Genomic DNA, 16,518 nt, shown 5'->3' with positions numbered 1-16,518 from the left:
ATCATCTGTTAAGTGAGACTCAAATTGAGCTCCTTATTGTAAAAACTCTGCTTTAAGACATAATAGAAAGGCCACCACTGAAGGCTGGACCAGGAGACGTAGCCCAGGAGGATTGGGTGAACTCCTTATTAAGCTTGTTGTGTTTTATGTGTTTTCTTACTGTGTTTCTCTTACTGTTTCAATGTCTGTGTATTTCACAATCTTATCGATCCGTTGCATAAAATAACATAGGCACACCCCAACACATGAGTCTGTAATACCTTCATTAATTCACTAAGGTCATTTACGCGTGATTTTAGATCACTGGGGTCCAATTTGGCAATACCTCTGAATAAAGAAGATAATCAGGCTCCACACCCAACAAATCCAACATCTCTTCCTTCTTCCCTTTAATAGATACAGTCTTTTTAGTATATGCAAGGAAGTATTGAATAGGGAAGGTGGGTACCACTTGATTTATTTGACCATTTATAGATATGACAATCATGTGTCTCTTTAGTTAGGTCTTGTTAGTCTTTAGATGTTGAACCAAGGGTTCACACAAGTAATTCTTTGATTATGATGCAAAGAACATGACAGGGGGTTTATGTTGTTTAGAATTTAAAGTGAGTTTTTGGTGTTGCTCCACTACTAGTGAGTGTCCATAGACCCGATGAAGTCACTCAAGAAACCACAAGAATCACTTCACTGCTAGAACGTGTCCATAATCTAGGGAAAGTTACTTGCCTCACCTCTTTGCATCAGAATCCTTTCTCATTCCTTTAACCTTTATTTAATTAGTTTTCTTTTACATGCACTAGACATCATTTATTAGGGTGTTCATTGACTCGCCAGGGTGGAAGAGGGATCTCGTCTTATTTTATGGGAAAGAGACGTTGTTTCTTCTTTGACTGAAACTAAAAGGTTTTCTAACTTAGGTTTGTCTTCTTGTTATCCTTCCACATCACATCTTCAACCAATAAGTGGACAATGAAGAAAAATGAAATATCAAGACTAGACTAGAACTTTAGGTTATGGATATAGGCCATGTAAAATTATTAGAGTTCCCCATAAGCATTAAAGCATAATTTCCTTGTTAATAGATCAAACTCATGTATAGATATAAGGAACAAAATTTCAATACTAGGATCAACAAGAGACTGCCTGATGGAGTGACGACCACAAAAACACACACCAATGAAATGAGATTTGAGCATTATTGACTAGGAAAGTAAGGAAGTTTTTTACCCATCATTTATCTATAGGCTTGGAGAGACCATGTAGAGAACAACATTTGAATGAAAGGAAAATGCATAATGCAAGGAAATGAATGAGGGATTAAATGAGCTCAAGAATGCAAATGAGACAAGGCTAAATGTAATGTAAGGGGATGAGAATGTTGAATTGAAAATGAAGGCATAACACATGAAAACTAGCAATTCCATGAAAGGCCAAATGCATAATGCAATGAAACTGCCAAAGCTACATGGAATGTAAAATCTATGCAAGGAATAAAACTAGATAAGAATCAAAGATGTCATGCAATGTAATGAAATGAAAAGGAATGCAAGGACATGATGCTCAATGCAATAAAGGAAAAGCAAACAGGAAGAGAATGAAAAGTCTATGAAATGAAGTACAATACAAGTAAGCAAGCTAAATGCAACTAAGAGTTATGCAATGAGATGCAAGAAATTCCTAAATTCAATGAAATGCAAAGCAAAGCGATATAATGATGTTGAATGCATAATGTCATGTGCATGCATAATGAATGCACAATGTATGTGAGTCTAAAATATGGGACCACTAACTAGTTGTAATAAAAGAAAACATAAAGCAATGAATCATGACTAAATGAAATGAAAAAGTTACCTGATGCAAGGTGCCAACTGTTGAGAAATCTACAAGGCAATGGTTAGAGTGATTTCTCTTTTCTTCATAACTGCTTGTGATGTCTTTTTACTTCTTCTTACTTATTAGCTTCTTCACTTATTATTATGTTTTTTTATCATCAAACAACTACCAAAATAAGAAAAACAATAATACACAAGAACACGGAATGTAGGTTGCAAGCAAGGGCCAAAACCTATCCACTTGAGAGGAAAACCCATAAATCTCTTCTCTTCTAATAGATTCTTCAATTGATGAATTCCACGACCTCTAGACCATAACCAATACCCTCTAAGACCAATTCCGACCCTTCCAGATGATGTGGTTCCTTGGATCAAGTTAAAGCTAGTCAAATATCTTCCAACAGCATAACTTCGACACCCAGCTTCAAAATTTCAGCCTCTATTATAGGTCTGAAATTTTGGACCCCCAACAGTAGTCACTGCCACATGTGTGAGCTTGTTCTTGCCTTCCAAGGCTTACTATGACCTTCGCTTGGCTTTCTACTTCTTCTAGTGCTTGAGAATGACCCAATGTGACCTTTGATGACCTTATTTCTCTTCCTTCTTGAATATTGAACGTGCAGAAGAAAGACCCTAGTCTAACAGTAGAAACCCTAGTCTTCCTTCGTAAGTGTGAGAGAGAAATAACTAAGAAAAATGTTTTCTTCATCCTCTTCCTTCTTCGATGCCTTTCTTGCTCTTCTTATTCACTTGGATGAGTGAGTGAATGATCGTCTTCGAAGGAGGTCGAGTTCCCTCCTTTATATAAGCTTCTTAAGGTGGACGTGGCTCCTCAAATTAGGTCGACTTCCCAGCTGCCAGGCTGACTTGGTCTTGAAGGGTATTTTGACACTTTTAATGACAAAAATATTTTTCTTTACAAGTTATAATGTGTCCGATGGGGTCTTCAACTTATGAAAATGACTCTTTTGACTTATTAACCTAGGACAAACCCTAGAAGCACTCAATGGGTGCTTGACCTCTAAAATAAAATACCTTGAGCATGAAACCCATGCTCCAATAATAATAATAATATTTTTTCTTTAGTTTTACAGTATACAAGAATCAAAAGTAAATTTCATATTTATGAAGACCGAACCTAGTTACATTTTTCAACACTCCCTCTTAACTAGGGAGATATTCATAAGGGTACATGTACATTCTCAATCTAAAGAGATTCTCATAAGAATAGTCAGATTGGTAACCCATTTGTTTAGCATCATACCAACCAACATTGTCATATGGCAAGGCCTTGACTAACAACTCTATCTCTCCAAAATATCAGAGCACAATGTTGGCACGAATAATGATTGATAGAAACCATCATCATTATCTGTCTTAGAACATACCCCACCTGGGTTCTCTCATAGTATGTTCCATCGAAAATATTCTTATCTTGGATAGCCAGTCCTCAAAGAATATCGGTCCCCTATGACTAATCTTATCGTGGATGCCCTACCTCATCCTCAAAGAATATTGGATGCCATATGCTTACCCAATCCTCCATTTTTTCTTCCCAAGTGAAAAAAATAATGGTGTGCCTATCTCTCCCTCCAAGCCAGGAAGGATATATCAACCAAACCAAGCTTGTCTCTCAAATACACAAGCTTCTTGTTAGGAAGATATTTTTTCAAAATATCAGGTACATGTTCATCAGTGGGGATATACCATAGCTAAAATACACCTTCTTGTACTAGCTTCCAAATGTAGTGATACTTGTTGTTTATATGCTTTGTATTTCCATGAAACACTAGGTCTTCAGACAATATTATACAACTAGTGTTATCACAATGTATCATTGTAGGGTCCATTGGTCCTTCAAACAAGTCGGACAACAACTTCCTCAACCAGAAAACTTCTCTATTTACTTCACAGGTTGCAATATATTCAACCTCATAAGTACTCAAAGCAACAATGTCTTGATTTCTGCTCATCCATGAGATCATGGAGGATCCCAAACTAAAACATCCTCCTATAGTAGTCCTTCCATCATGTTCATAACCTCCCCAGTCAGAATCTATATGTCCAATCAAGTGGACATCATTCCTCCTATCATATTTCAGGCAGTAATGGATGGTTCCTTGCAGATATCTCAATATATGTTTTGTTTCTATCCAATGATCATGCTTAAGCTCCAATTGGAATTGAATGAAAACATTTACTGCAAAACATATGTCTGGTCATATATTCACTAAGTACATTAGTGAGCCAATCAATTGCCTATATTTGGAAGGATCCACAGGGCTTGATTTGGAATTCCTTAGTATTTTCAATTTTGTGATCATTGGGGTTGTCATTGGTTTGCAATCCATCATGTCAAACTTCTTCAACATCTTGATCATATACTTCCCTTGACCTAGAAGATATCATTAGGTCCTTTCCAAACTTCCAGTCCCAAATAGTAGTGCATCAACCCTAGATCCTTCATGTCAAATTATGTTGTTAGATTCTTATTACATTCTTCAATTCAACCTTCCACACCTGTCAAGAGAACATCATCCACATACACAAAAATGATTACCGAATCTCCCTTCATAACCTTAATGTAAAGGTGCAGATCAACAAAACTCTTTTTGAAGCCTAATCTCTATAAGTATGTATCCATTATGGCATACCATGCCCTTGGTGCTTGCTTGAGGCCATATAATGCCTTCTTCAATATGCAAACATATGCCTCTCTATCTTTAAATTCAAATCCCAAGGGTTTCTCTATAGTCTTCCTCATCAATTGTGCCAATCAGGAATGAAGTATTGACATCCATTTGGTGGATGTTCCATCCCATTGATGTTCCCAAAGAGACCAATGAATGTATTGTTGTATACCTTGTCATCGGAGTAAATGTCTCTTCATAATCGATGTCTTCTTGTTGAGAGAAGCCCATATCCACAAATCTTGCCTTATATTTATCAATACTTCCATCTGCTGCATTTTTTATCTTGTAAAGCCATTTGGAAGTTACAACAAATTTGTATTTAGGCTTAGGTATGATCTCTTAAAATCCATTTTTCATTCATGGCATCCTTGCATTCTTGGTGTTTGACAACTTCTTCAAAGGTGGATGGCTACGCTTCTATCAATTTTTCAATATAGATTGCATACTCAAAATATCGTTTGGGCTTCTTGCTTTCCCTGAATGTGACTTGAACTACTCCATGACCTTTTGCATCAAGTAGTGTAGACTTCAACTAGTTATACCTCTTTCTAGTTTAGGGGATTACTATAGGTTGTATAGGTTCACTGGGACCTCCATCTTCATGATTTGATTATTCTTCCTTCCTAGTAACTTCCTCTTCAAATACTGGAAGTTCTTCGTCATTAGAGTCCACACGAAGATCATTTGGTTTCTTGAATGCAATAGTTTCATCAAATATCACATCTCGGCAGACTTATATTTGGTTTCCTTCCTTTATGTAGATCATATAGGCCTTAGAAGAGTTACTGTAGCAAACAAATGTTCCCTTCATGCATGATGGATCCAACTTTTTTTTTTTTTTTCCTTAGGTATATGAATATAGACAAGACAACAAAAAATTCAAAGATGATCACACTTAGTTTCTTCCCAGTGAATACTTCTTTAGGAGTCAAGTTATTTAGTGACCTGTGGGGACTTTGATTTTGTATGTATACAACCGTATTTGATTTTTCTCGAGATTATATGGGATTGTCAACTCCATCTTAAACCTAGACTCCTTACATAAGGCTATCATTTATTTGGAAGTATACTCTCCCCCATTATCAGATCTTAACATCTTGATTCTCCTTTCTATAAGGTTCTCTACTTCAACTTTGAATTCTTGAAATTTTGTAAGGACTTCATCCTTGGATTTCATTAAGTAAACCCAAGTTTTCCTTGAATGGTCATCTATGAATGTGACATAGTATATATGACCTCCAAGTGACTTTGGAGTAATAGGACCACAAACATATGAATGAATATGATCCAAGATTTATTTTTACCTTGAAGCACTTCTTCCAAATCGTCTCTTAGCGTTCCTACCCAATGCACATCCCTTGCAAACTCCATGATCTTCTTAAAGTTTGGGGATACCATTTACTATTATATTTAGAGTTGGTAAGATTTTTTAGTGGAGATGACCAAATATTCTATGCCAAAGTTCACATGGACTAACTTCAATGTGAAGCAAATATTGAGCGAGGGGAGTTATCATTCTATAGAGTCTTCCTTCATGAATCCCAATCATTCTAGTGTTAGACATTGGATAAACCAATTCTTCCTGTGTTTTTTGTGACATGGAATAACCACCTTTCATGGATCCTTATCTCTAGTGATTTGAGCATTGACTAACACCTATGGGTTTTGGTCTAACGAAAATCGTGATTCCCAACAAGTGGTATCAGAGCGCAGGTCACGAGTTTGATACACACCCAACTCGCGTTGGGGGGAGATTGTTGGACATTGGATAACCCAATGCTCCTTGTGTGTTTCATGACATGGACTAACCACCTCTCATGTATCCTTCTCTTTGGCGATCGATCATTGACTAACACCTACGAGTTTTAGTCTAACGACAATTGTGATTCCCAACATCTAGAATCTTCTATGCTTGAGTTTTTACCCCATACTACAAATTTTTCATCAATGAAATCCACTTGATCACCTTTATCTTCTAGACTTGAAATGGAAAGTAAATTCTTATGCAAACCTGGAACAAATAGGATGTTTTTGAGATGAATATTTCCTCCATTTTCCAACTCTAGTGAGGTTGATCCAATTCCTCTCACATGATAGCTCTTATTATCACCAAGCTCTACAGAGTAAGAGGAATTTACTTTTGATAGTGTTTTTAGTTGCTTGTGATGGCTGGTCATATGCCTTGATGCTCCACTATTGATCACCCAAATGCTCTCATATTGAAATGTGTCAGTGATTGTTGAGAATAGTCCTTCGTCCTTTCTCTTGATCACTTCCTTCTTTGGAGTAAATAAAAGATTCCATACTTCTTTGAATCTCTTCTTGAGATGGCTTGCTACCTTTGAACACTTCTTTAGAACCTTATTTAGTTTGGTATAGATCTTCATAATGTCCTTATCCAACCTTAGCTCTCATACCATTTTGAGAAATCTATAGGGAAATAGTTAGAGTGATTTCTCTTTTCTTGATAACTTCTTGTGATGTCTTTTTAATTCTTCTTACTTATTAGCTTCTTCACTTATTATTATGTTTGATTATCATCAAACAAATACCAAAACAAGAAGAACAATATTACACAAGAACACAGAATGTAGGTGGCAAGCTAGGGCAAAAACCTCTCCACTTGAGAGGAGAACCCGTAAATCTTTTCTCTTCTTATAGATTATTCAATTGGTGAATTCCATGAACTCTAGACTAAGACCAATACCCTCCAAGACCAAGTCGAACCCTTCTGGATGATGTGCTTCCTTAGATCAATTTAAACCAAATCAAATCTCTTCCAATAGCACAACTTCGACTCCCAGCTTTAGAATTTCAGCCTCTACTGCAATTATGAAATTTCGACTCCCCCAATAGCAGTTGTTGCCAAACGTGTGATATTTTTCTTACCTTGCAAGTCTTCCTCAGACCTTCACTTGAATTTCTCCTTATTCTAGTGCTTGAGGATGACTCAATGTGGCCTTCATTGGCCTTCTTTCTCTTCCTTCTTCAAGATTGAACATGCAAAAGAAAAACCCTAGTCCAACTGAAAAAACCCTAACCTTCCTTTGCATATGTGAGAAAGAAATAGCCTAGAACAAGTTTTCTTCATCCTCTTCCTTATTCTCTACCTTTATTTCTCTTATTCACTTGGATGAGTGAGTGAATGATTTTCTTTCAAGGAGGTCAAGTTCCCTCCTTTATATAGGCTTCTTAAGGTGGGTGTGGCTCCTCATATTAGGCCAACTTCCTAGCTGCCAGGCCGACTTGGTCTTGAAGGGTATTTTGACACTTTTAATGACAAAAATAGTTCTCTTTACAGGTTACAATGTGCTCGATGGGATCTTCAACTTATGACAATGAATCTTTTGAATTCTTAACCTAAGACAAACCCTAGAAGCACTCAATCGGTACTTGACCTTTAAAATAAAATACCTTGACCATTAAACCCATGCTCCAAAAATAATGATAATAATTTTTCTTTCATTTTACAATATACAAGAATCAAAAGTACATTTCATATTTATGATGACCAAATGTAGTTACACATTTTTCAACACCAACATCTAAATGAAAAGAAAAGTAAAAGGATCATGCAATGGAACTACGTACATGCAAAACAAATGCAACCATATGCGAAAGAAAATAGAGTGAAAAGAATGAAATCAATTTTATGAAACATGCAAATCTATTCTAATTAAGAAAATAAAAGTTCTCCTAAACTGAAACCTAATTTAATTTAAAAGGAGGTCAAAATTATGTGACGTGAAACTTCCAATGCAGCCACAAGAGCTTCTCCTGATCTGTAAACACAAAGATATCAGCAATTCGGACTAACATGAAACAATGTGAAAAAACAAATATGTTTACCTTTATTGCTTGCACAAAAGAAAGAGGGTCATGCCTACAGACAAAAGAGTTAACAAAAAAGGAACGTGCTAACTAGGCCACAACTCTATCTTGATAAATAGAATCATAAGAATGCATACCCCGAAAACATTTCACAAATGTGCAATCATTTAGATTTTCATTCACACCAAACACAAGAGAAAATAGATGCCTCTTATTAGCAGAAGAGTTTGCTAGATAGGACTCTTCCAACTAATCAACAATTCTATCATGATATTCAAAATGATGAACGTGAAAAGCCTGAAAAACATTTAAAGATGAGAATTATTTTTATGAAAGAATGCTAGGAGAAGAATCTTGTGAACAAAATCTAATCTGATCTTGTTTAGAGCTCTTGTGAATATTGTGAGGACTTGGCATAACCATTAGCGAAAGTTCAAGTTCCTCAACTTCCTGACACAAATGATGGATCATCAAATTTCAGTGGCTTAGAAAGTTCTGTTAGCGCTTGAGATTTCACCCTAGGCTGAGGAAGGTAAACCTTCAAGGCTACATCAAACCATTTCACCTCGTAGCTAGCCCTACGAGGTATGAGAAGGCTCTCTCGGGTCAGATTCGATAGATCTTTCAATATGATTAGGCTGACCAATTAAGAATAAGGATTTTAGGCTAGTAAATTGATAGGGGGTTTGGATTTAATGATTTTTGGGGTTTTTTAATGGAATGACGGGGCTTTTCTGGGCTACATGGGCAAAATCACAGCTTCAAACAGAAAAATATAATGACTACACAGGTTATCAACTGAGGCAAGGTAGGCATGCAATTTAACACCAAATCTGGTTTCAAATGGGATGGCAAGACTGGTGAGGAGCTAAGGAGGGCAGACAATAACTCTGAATCCTCCTTAAACAGTAGAAAACATCGAATGCGAACAAACTTATAGGAGGAGCATATAATACTATGAATTCCTACCTAATCACTTCATTTGTTCAGCTTGAAAGGGTCATGAAATGAAATGGAACATAACTGATTACATATGAGACAAAGGGAAAAACTTATGCTAAATCAACATACCACATGAATCTCAGCAAACAGAGCTGTGAAATTCCATTAAATTCTCTGTCATAAAACTGTACAATAAAAAGCTCTCTGCTTCTCCAGCAGCTCCCAGCGCTCAGAAAAAACTCTCCCTCCTTCCCTCTCTTTTTTTATTACAAAATTATTATTTTATAAACTATTCTAAAACAAAACAACAGATCAACCCACAATCTAGGCGCTGTTTGAAACTGAAATTACAAAAAAAAAAAATTCAAAAATAGAAAAGCCTTCTATTCTAAAACCATGTCCCTAAAAATCCTCTGATTGACTAATAAAAATATAAATGCTGGAGCGCAGATCTTTCTGAGGTCTTGAAATAGGAAATTGGTTCCTATTTTTCTGTTTATGATTGACATTCTGTGGCGTAAATGAGGGCCGGATCTAGTGCCTTGGCGTGGTTCCCTGTTTTACATTTGTCATTTAACCGCACCCTATCCATGTATTCCAAAACAAGAACTTTTTCTGCTGACCGGATGACTTCAGGAATAAGTACATCAACATAATTAGCAACGGAACTATCACTCTGCCTGCTTCGATAATTAAGGTTCCTGGCAACCTTTCGTGTATTTTCAGCTTCTGTGTTGAAGTCGAGTTCTTTGGGTGCTTCATTACACCATTCATCAATCACTGGACTAAAATCATATTGTGGTTCTGCCCAGGCTATCCATTCAACAATTGTCCTAGCATTCTTCAAATCCTGAAGAATGACATCCTTGATGCCCTTATGCTGAACCTTTACAACCACATCCCGTCCATCCTTCAAACGACTTCGATGAACTTGGGCTATCGAAGCTGTGGCAAGAGGTGTTTCATCAAAATCCGTAAATATTTCACTTTTGGGCTTTCCCAACTCTTTCTCTATGGTTTGGTAAACCTCTGATAATGGACGAGGTGAAAGAGAGTCCTGTAACTGCTTGAGCAGCTGTATATAAACATCGGGAAGAACATCTGCACGGGTAGAGAGATACTGGCCTAATTTCACCCATAATCCTTCTAATTCAATCATGGCACTAAGAAGGTGATTAGCATTCCGTTCATGAGCTCTCTCCCATAGATCATCCCGTTTATCCACAGTAATCCATTCGTCCTTCTTCTGGATTGTCTTGTAATCCAAATATATTGTCAAGGCAACTGTAAATATTTTCAAACGCCTTCTGAAGTTGCTTCCCTGTCCCATTGACAAGAAGGGGATATGCACTTGCTTCCCTTTCCTTTGACTAGTTCCATCCAGTAGAATCCTCGTTTAAAGGACAAAATATATAACAATGGAGATGACTCCCACTCCAAAGACTATCTGTAACCTCCCCAAATAAAGGAATGATATAATATTAAATGCATTAACCTCATGGCAATTGTTCTCTTCTCACTTTACCGTGTAAATAACAAACAGCTCTCGTCCATCTAAACATGAATGTGGTTTCTCCTTTCAATGGGCTTCAGGCTATCTGGCAGAGCATCTTATCACAATAATGGAAATCAACCCCTGGATGGAACAACGCTTGAAGAATGCCAAGAAGAAAAACGAATATGGGATTATTAAGTTAAAGCAACCATGTAGAGATATTGCTGCTTTACTCTGATGCCACTGCCACCATCAAACTTATCTACAATATATAGATACTCTGTTTCTCCATTTTGTAGATGATCAATTACAGGGAAACCATTATGACTATTGCTCTGTAGCATTGCAACTACATCTCCAACCTTAACGACACGTGGAAAATATGCAACCTTTTGATTTACACAAGCTTCTTTGGCAATCATATTGCGCATATACTGTTTTGGCCTCGATTCGAGCAATGGGATACCTCTCAGCCGAGCTTGCTCTTCATAAAATCCTCCATTAAAAACATCACCAACAGCCTTAGATATGAGAAGAACTAGCATAATTAGGGGCAAAAGCTGCAGATTGTTTGTGATTTCGACCATAATGACACAAAAAGACACGGTCATTCTCATGGATCCTCCAAGAAAAGACGCAGCTCCAGAGACACTTATTGCTGTCCTGACCTTTGAAAACATTGTGCTTAATGCAAATGCCATAGTAATCAGAGATAATGTGAAAGAATAAACAAGTAGAAAAGTCACTTTTGTATCTGATACAACAAAGAGTCCAATGACTTTGGCCATCAAAACCAAGATCAAAGAGGTGAAAGCACCCATTGCCTTGACTGAACCTGCATGATAATCTGCTAAACAATGACCCCTTGCATTTCATCTTTCGCTGTTTCACCATCTGCTCTATTCATAAAAGCAACAAAACCACAGTTCCGTTGCCTCCTTCGCTCTTCTTCTGTTCTTGGCCACATTAATTGGGTTTTTATCCCTCATTTCGTTGCCAGGCAAATTTAATATCCTCTTTTGGAGATATTGGCTCCATCAATGACCCCGCCTCTTCATGTTTTCTGGATTCAGCTTCACCATCAATAAACACTTCCCTTTTGAACCTACCATGACAGATCAATTACATAAATTTAAACAATACATTAATGATTTCTTCTTCAAAACAGGGTTTTGAAGAAGAATCAATCTCTGACAAGAGACGGAGTCTAACATCGGCTCCATTTGGGATGGCAGCTGCCGCTTCGTGGAGGTGCCAAGAACCGCAGAACTTTGGGAGAGCAGACCGTGCCTCCACCATTGGGCAATGGAGTCATCATCAACAAATCAACACAGCTGAAGACTTATTTTCACACTGAAACTGAACTCAAACAAACTAAAAGCCAACTGAAACAAGATGCTGCCCTTGTGGCTGCTTATTTATTTACAAAACCTACTCTAATCTGTTGTACAAAGAATAGATCAAGTAATGCTAAAATGCCAAATTAACCACTCGAGTAAACCTGGAAATGATGCCGCTTGAGAATGCTGCCACGAAGTCACAGATGCAATTGCTGGCAGCCCTTCATGCACATACTGATCCTGGTCACCGAGAAGACAGCCCGATCTGTCAATCAAAGTGAAAAACATGTCCATATATGCCGCAATAGGATCACGGAAACCGGCCTCTGTTGGCTGCCCCAACTCTGCAATACATACTTCCAGCTGCACATTGTCAATGTATACCTCTATAGGCAAATCTGTTATTTCTTGTTTCGATGGAGGAAGGATTTCCAAAAACTTTTTAGGGTCTTGGAAATCATATGACTGAATTTGCTCATCGAGATACTGAATCTCATTTTCAACTCTTTCAACAACTAACTCATAAAATCTAGTTTTGCCTTCAAAAAGAAGCTTCGGAGATTTCCAACATTGAAGGAAAATACTGAAAAATTCTTCATTAATTTCAATACCTGCTAACATCTCTCTAACTCCATCTAGAACTTCACAAAGTGCAGGGTCTGCCACATACCCTACCATTGCATGAACATATCAACAGGCACTGGAATGTCTGGATCGAGTTGGAGTCGCCAGGTGAATGATTCAGCCTTTCAAGTGTCTGATCGTTGTCCACTATCAACAATCAGATCTGAACTTGATATATGTACTGGGGTAAAAATGCAAATGAAGTGTTGTATTCACAAGCTCACGGAGATGGATTGAAGCAGCGTTTATCTACTAACGCTGATGTAAAACAAGAGCGTTTTCGAAGGCTTCTGGCGTAACTTCAAGCTCCGTCTAAGACTTACGAAACAACACGACAATGAGCAAATGATTAATATGTTCTCCCCAGTATGGTCGCCAATATGTTAGCGCTTGAGATTTCACCCTAGGCTGAGGAAGGTAAACCTTCAAGGCTACATCAAACCATTTCACCTCGTAGCTAGCCCTACAAGGTATGAGAAGGCTCTCTCAGGTCAGATTCGATAGATCTTTCAATATGATTAGGCTGACCAATTAAGAATAAGGATTTTAGGCTAGTAAATTGATAGGGGGTTTGGATTTAATGATTTTTGGGGTTTTTTAATGGAATGACGGGGCTTTTCTGGGCTACATGGGCAAAATCACAGCTTCAAACAGAAAAATATAATGACTACACAGGTTATCAACTGAGGCAAGGTAGGCATGCAATTTAACACCAAATCTGGTTTCAAATGGGATGGCAAGACTGGTGAGGAGCTAAGGAGGGCAGACAATAACTTTGAATCCTCCTTAAACAGTAGAAAACATCGAATGCGAACAAACTTATAGGAGGAGCATATAATACTATGAATTCCTACCTAATCACTTCATTTGTTCAGCTTGAAAGGGTCATGAAATGAAATGGAACATAACTGATTACATATGAGACAAAGGGAAAAACTTATGCTAAATCAACATACCACATGAATCTCAACAAACAGAGCTGTGAAATTCCATTAAATTCTCTGTCATAAAACTGTACAATAAAAAGCTCTCTGCTTCTCCAGCAGCTCCCAGCGCTCAGAAAAAACTCTCCCTCCTTCCCTCTCTTTTTTTATTACAAAATTATTATTTTATAAACTATTCTAAAACAAAACAACAGATCAACCCACAATCTGGGCGCTGTTTGAAACTGAAATTACAAAAAAAAAAAATTCAAAAATAGAAAAGCCTTCTATTCTAAAACCATGTCCCTAAAAATCCTCTGATTGACTAATAAAAATATAAATGCTGGAGCGCAGATCTTTCTGAGGTCTTGAAATAGGAAATTGGTTCCTATTTTTCTGTTTATGATTGACATTCTGTGGCGTAAATGAGGGCCGGATCTAGTGCCTTGGCGTGGTTCCCTGTTTTACATTTGTCATTTAACCGCACCCCATCCATGTATTCCAAAACAAGAACTTTTTCTGCTGACCGGATGACTTCAGGAATAAGTACATCAACATAATTAGCAACGGAACTATCACTCTGCCTGCTTCGATAATTAAGGTTCCTGGCAACCTTTCGTGTATTTTCAGCTTCTGTGTTGAAGTCGAGTTCTTTGGGTGCTTCATTACACCATTCATCAATCACTGGACTAAAATCATATTGTGGTTCTGCCCAGGCTATCCATTCAACAATTGTCCTAGCATTCTTCAAATCCTGAAGAATGACATCCTTGATGCCCTTATGCTGAACCTTTACAACCACATCCCGTCCATCCTTCAAACGACTTCGATGAACTTGGGCTATCGAAGCTGTGGCAAGAGGTGTTTCATCAAAATCCGTAAATATTTCACTTTTGGGCTTTCCCAACTCTTTCTCTATGGTCTGGTAAACCTCTGATAATGGACGAGGTGAAAGAGAGTCCTGTAACTGCTTGAGCAGCTGTATATAAACATCAGGAAGAACATCTGCACGGGTAGAGAGATACTGGCCTAATTTCACCCATAATCCTTCTAATTCAATCATGGCACTAAGAAGGCGATTAGCATTCCGTTCATGAGCTCTCTCCCATAGATCATCCCGTTTATCCACAGTAATCCATTCGTCCTTCTTCTGGATTGTCTTGTAATCCAAATATATTGTCAAGGCAACTGTAAATATTTTCAAACGCCTTCTGAAGTTGCTTCCCTGTCCCATTGACAAGAAGGGGATATGCACTTGCTTCCCTTTCCTTTGACTAGTTCCATCCAGTAGAATCCTCGTTTAAAGGACAAAATATATAACAATGGAGATGACTCCCACTCCAAAGGCTATCTGTAACCTCCCCAAATAAAGGAATGATATAATATTAAATGCATTAACCTCATGGCAATTGTTCTCTTCTCACTTTACCGTGTAAATAACAAACAGCTCTCGTCCATCTAAACATGAATGTGGTTTCTCCTTTCAATGGGCTTCAGGCTATCTGGCAGAGCATCTTATCACAATAATGGAAATCAACCCCTGGATGGAACAACGCTTGAAGAATGCCGAGAAGAAAAACGAATATGGGATTATTAAGTTAAAGCAACCATGTAGAGATATTGCTGCTTTACTCTGATGCCACCGCCACCATCAAACTTATCTACAATATATAGATACTCTGTTTCTCCATTTTGTAGATGATCAATTACAGGGAAACCATTATGACTATTGCTCTGTAGCATTGCAACTACATCTCCAACCTTAACGACACGTGGAAAATATGCAACCTTTTGATTTACACAAGCTTCTTTGGCAATCATATTGCGCATATACTGTTTTGGCCTCGATTCGAGCAATGGGATACCTCTCAACCGAGCTTGCTCTTCATAAAATCCTCCATTAAAAACATCACCAACAGCCTTAGATATGAGAAGAACTAGCATAATCAGGGGCAAAAGCTGCAGATTGTTTGTGATTTCGACCATAATGACACAAAAAGACACGGTCATTCTCATGGATCCTCCAAGAAAAGACGCAGCTCCAGAGACACTTATTGCTGTCCTGACCTTTGAAAACATTGTGCTTAATGCAAATGCCATAGTAATCAGAGATAATGTGAAAGAATAAACAAGTAGAAAAGTCACTTTTGTATCTGATACAGCAAAGAGTCCAGTGACTTTGGCCATCAAAACCAAGATCAGAGAGGTGAAAGCACCCATTGCCTTGACTGAACCTGCATGATAATCTGCTAAACAATGACCCCTTGCATTTCATCTTTCGCTGTTTCACCATCTGCTCTATTCATAAAAGCAACAAAACCACAGTTCCGTTGCCTCCTTCGCTCTTCTTCTGTTCTTGGCCACATTAATTGGGTTTTTATCCCTCATTTCGTTGCCAGGCAAATTTAATATCCTCTTTTGGAGATATTGGCTCCATCAATGACCCCGCCTCTTCATGTTTTCTGGATTCAGCTTCGCCATCAATAAGCACTTCCCTTTTGAACCTACCATGACAGATCAATTACATAAATTTAAACAATACATTAATGATTTCTTCTTCAAAACAGGGTTTTGAAGAAGAATCAATCTCTGACAAGAGACAAAGTCTAACAAGTTCAACATGTGAATATGAACAAATATCAATTGATGTGTCAGTGAATACATTGTCAATAGGATGTGTTGACAGGGCGAGTTTTCACTATGCCAACAAGGGGAACTAACCTGATTGCAGACCCCAATTAGATCTACTTTCATTTGGAATGGCTATTTTCGACTAGTTTTAAAGGATCCCATAAACTGTTATATGTGTTGAAAGATTGCTTCTTGGAGGAAGACTTC

The 16,518-nt window shown here is 37.7% G+C and overlaps 2 protein-coding genes across 2 annotated transcripts; both read right to left on the bottom strand.

Annotated features, from left to right (window-relative positions):
- Window positions 1-9,794: 9,794 nt before the first annotated feature.
- Window positions 9,795-10,628, bottom strand: LOC149150702 (uncharacterized). The gene has a single exon (XM_089442910.1). The coding sequence runs from the start codon at window positions 10,626-10,628 to the stop codon at window positions 9,795-9,797; it is 834 nt and encodes a 277-aa protein (XP_089299036.1).
- Window positions 10,629-14,080: 3,452 nt separating this feature from the next.
- Window positions 14,081-14,914, bottom strand: LOC149150701 (uncharacterized). Its single transcript, XM_089442909.1, has one exon. The coding sequence runs from the start codon at window positions 14,912-14,914 to the stop codon at window positions 14,081-14,083; it is 834 nt and encodes a 277-aa protein (XP_089299035.1).
- Window positions 14,915-16,518: the final 1,604 nt, after the last annotated feature.

Source organism: Pinus tabuliformis, chromosome 9 (assembly GCF_031772625.1).
Source record: "Pinus tabuliformis cultivar Carrire ecotype Pingquan chromosome 9, CPIR1, whole genome shotgun sequence".
NCBI classification, from domain to species: domain Eukaryota; kingdom Viridiplantae; phylum Streptophyta; class Pinopsida; order Pinales; family Pinaceae; genus Pinus; species Pinus tabuliformis.
Note: the sequence above shows the minus strand (reverse complement) of the source record. Positions and strands in the feature narration are given on the sequence as shown.

What these genes read in the sequence shown, in the direction of transcription:
- LOC149150702 (XM_089442910.1), bottom strand. Translation starts at nt 10,628, where the DNA reads ATGGGACAGGGAAGCAACTTCAGAAGGCGTTTGAAAATATTTACAGTT.
- LOC149150701 (XM_089442909.1), bottom strand. Translation starts at nt 14,914, where the DNA reads ATGGGACAGGGAAGCAACTTCAGAAGGCGTTTGAAAATATTTACAGTT.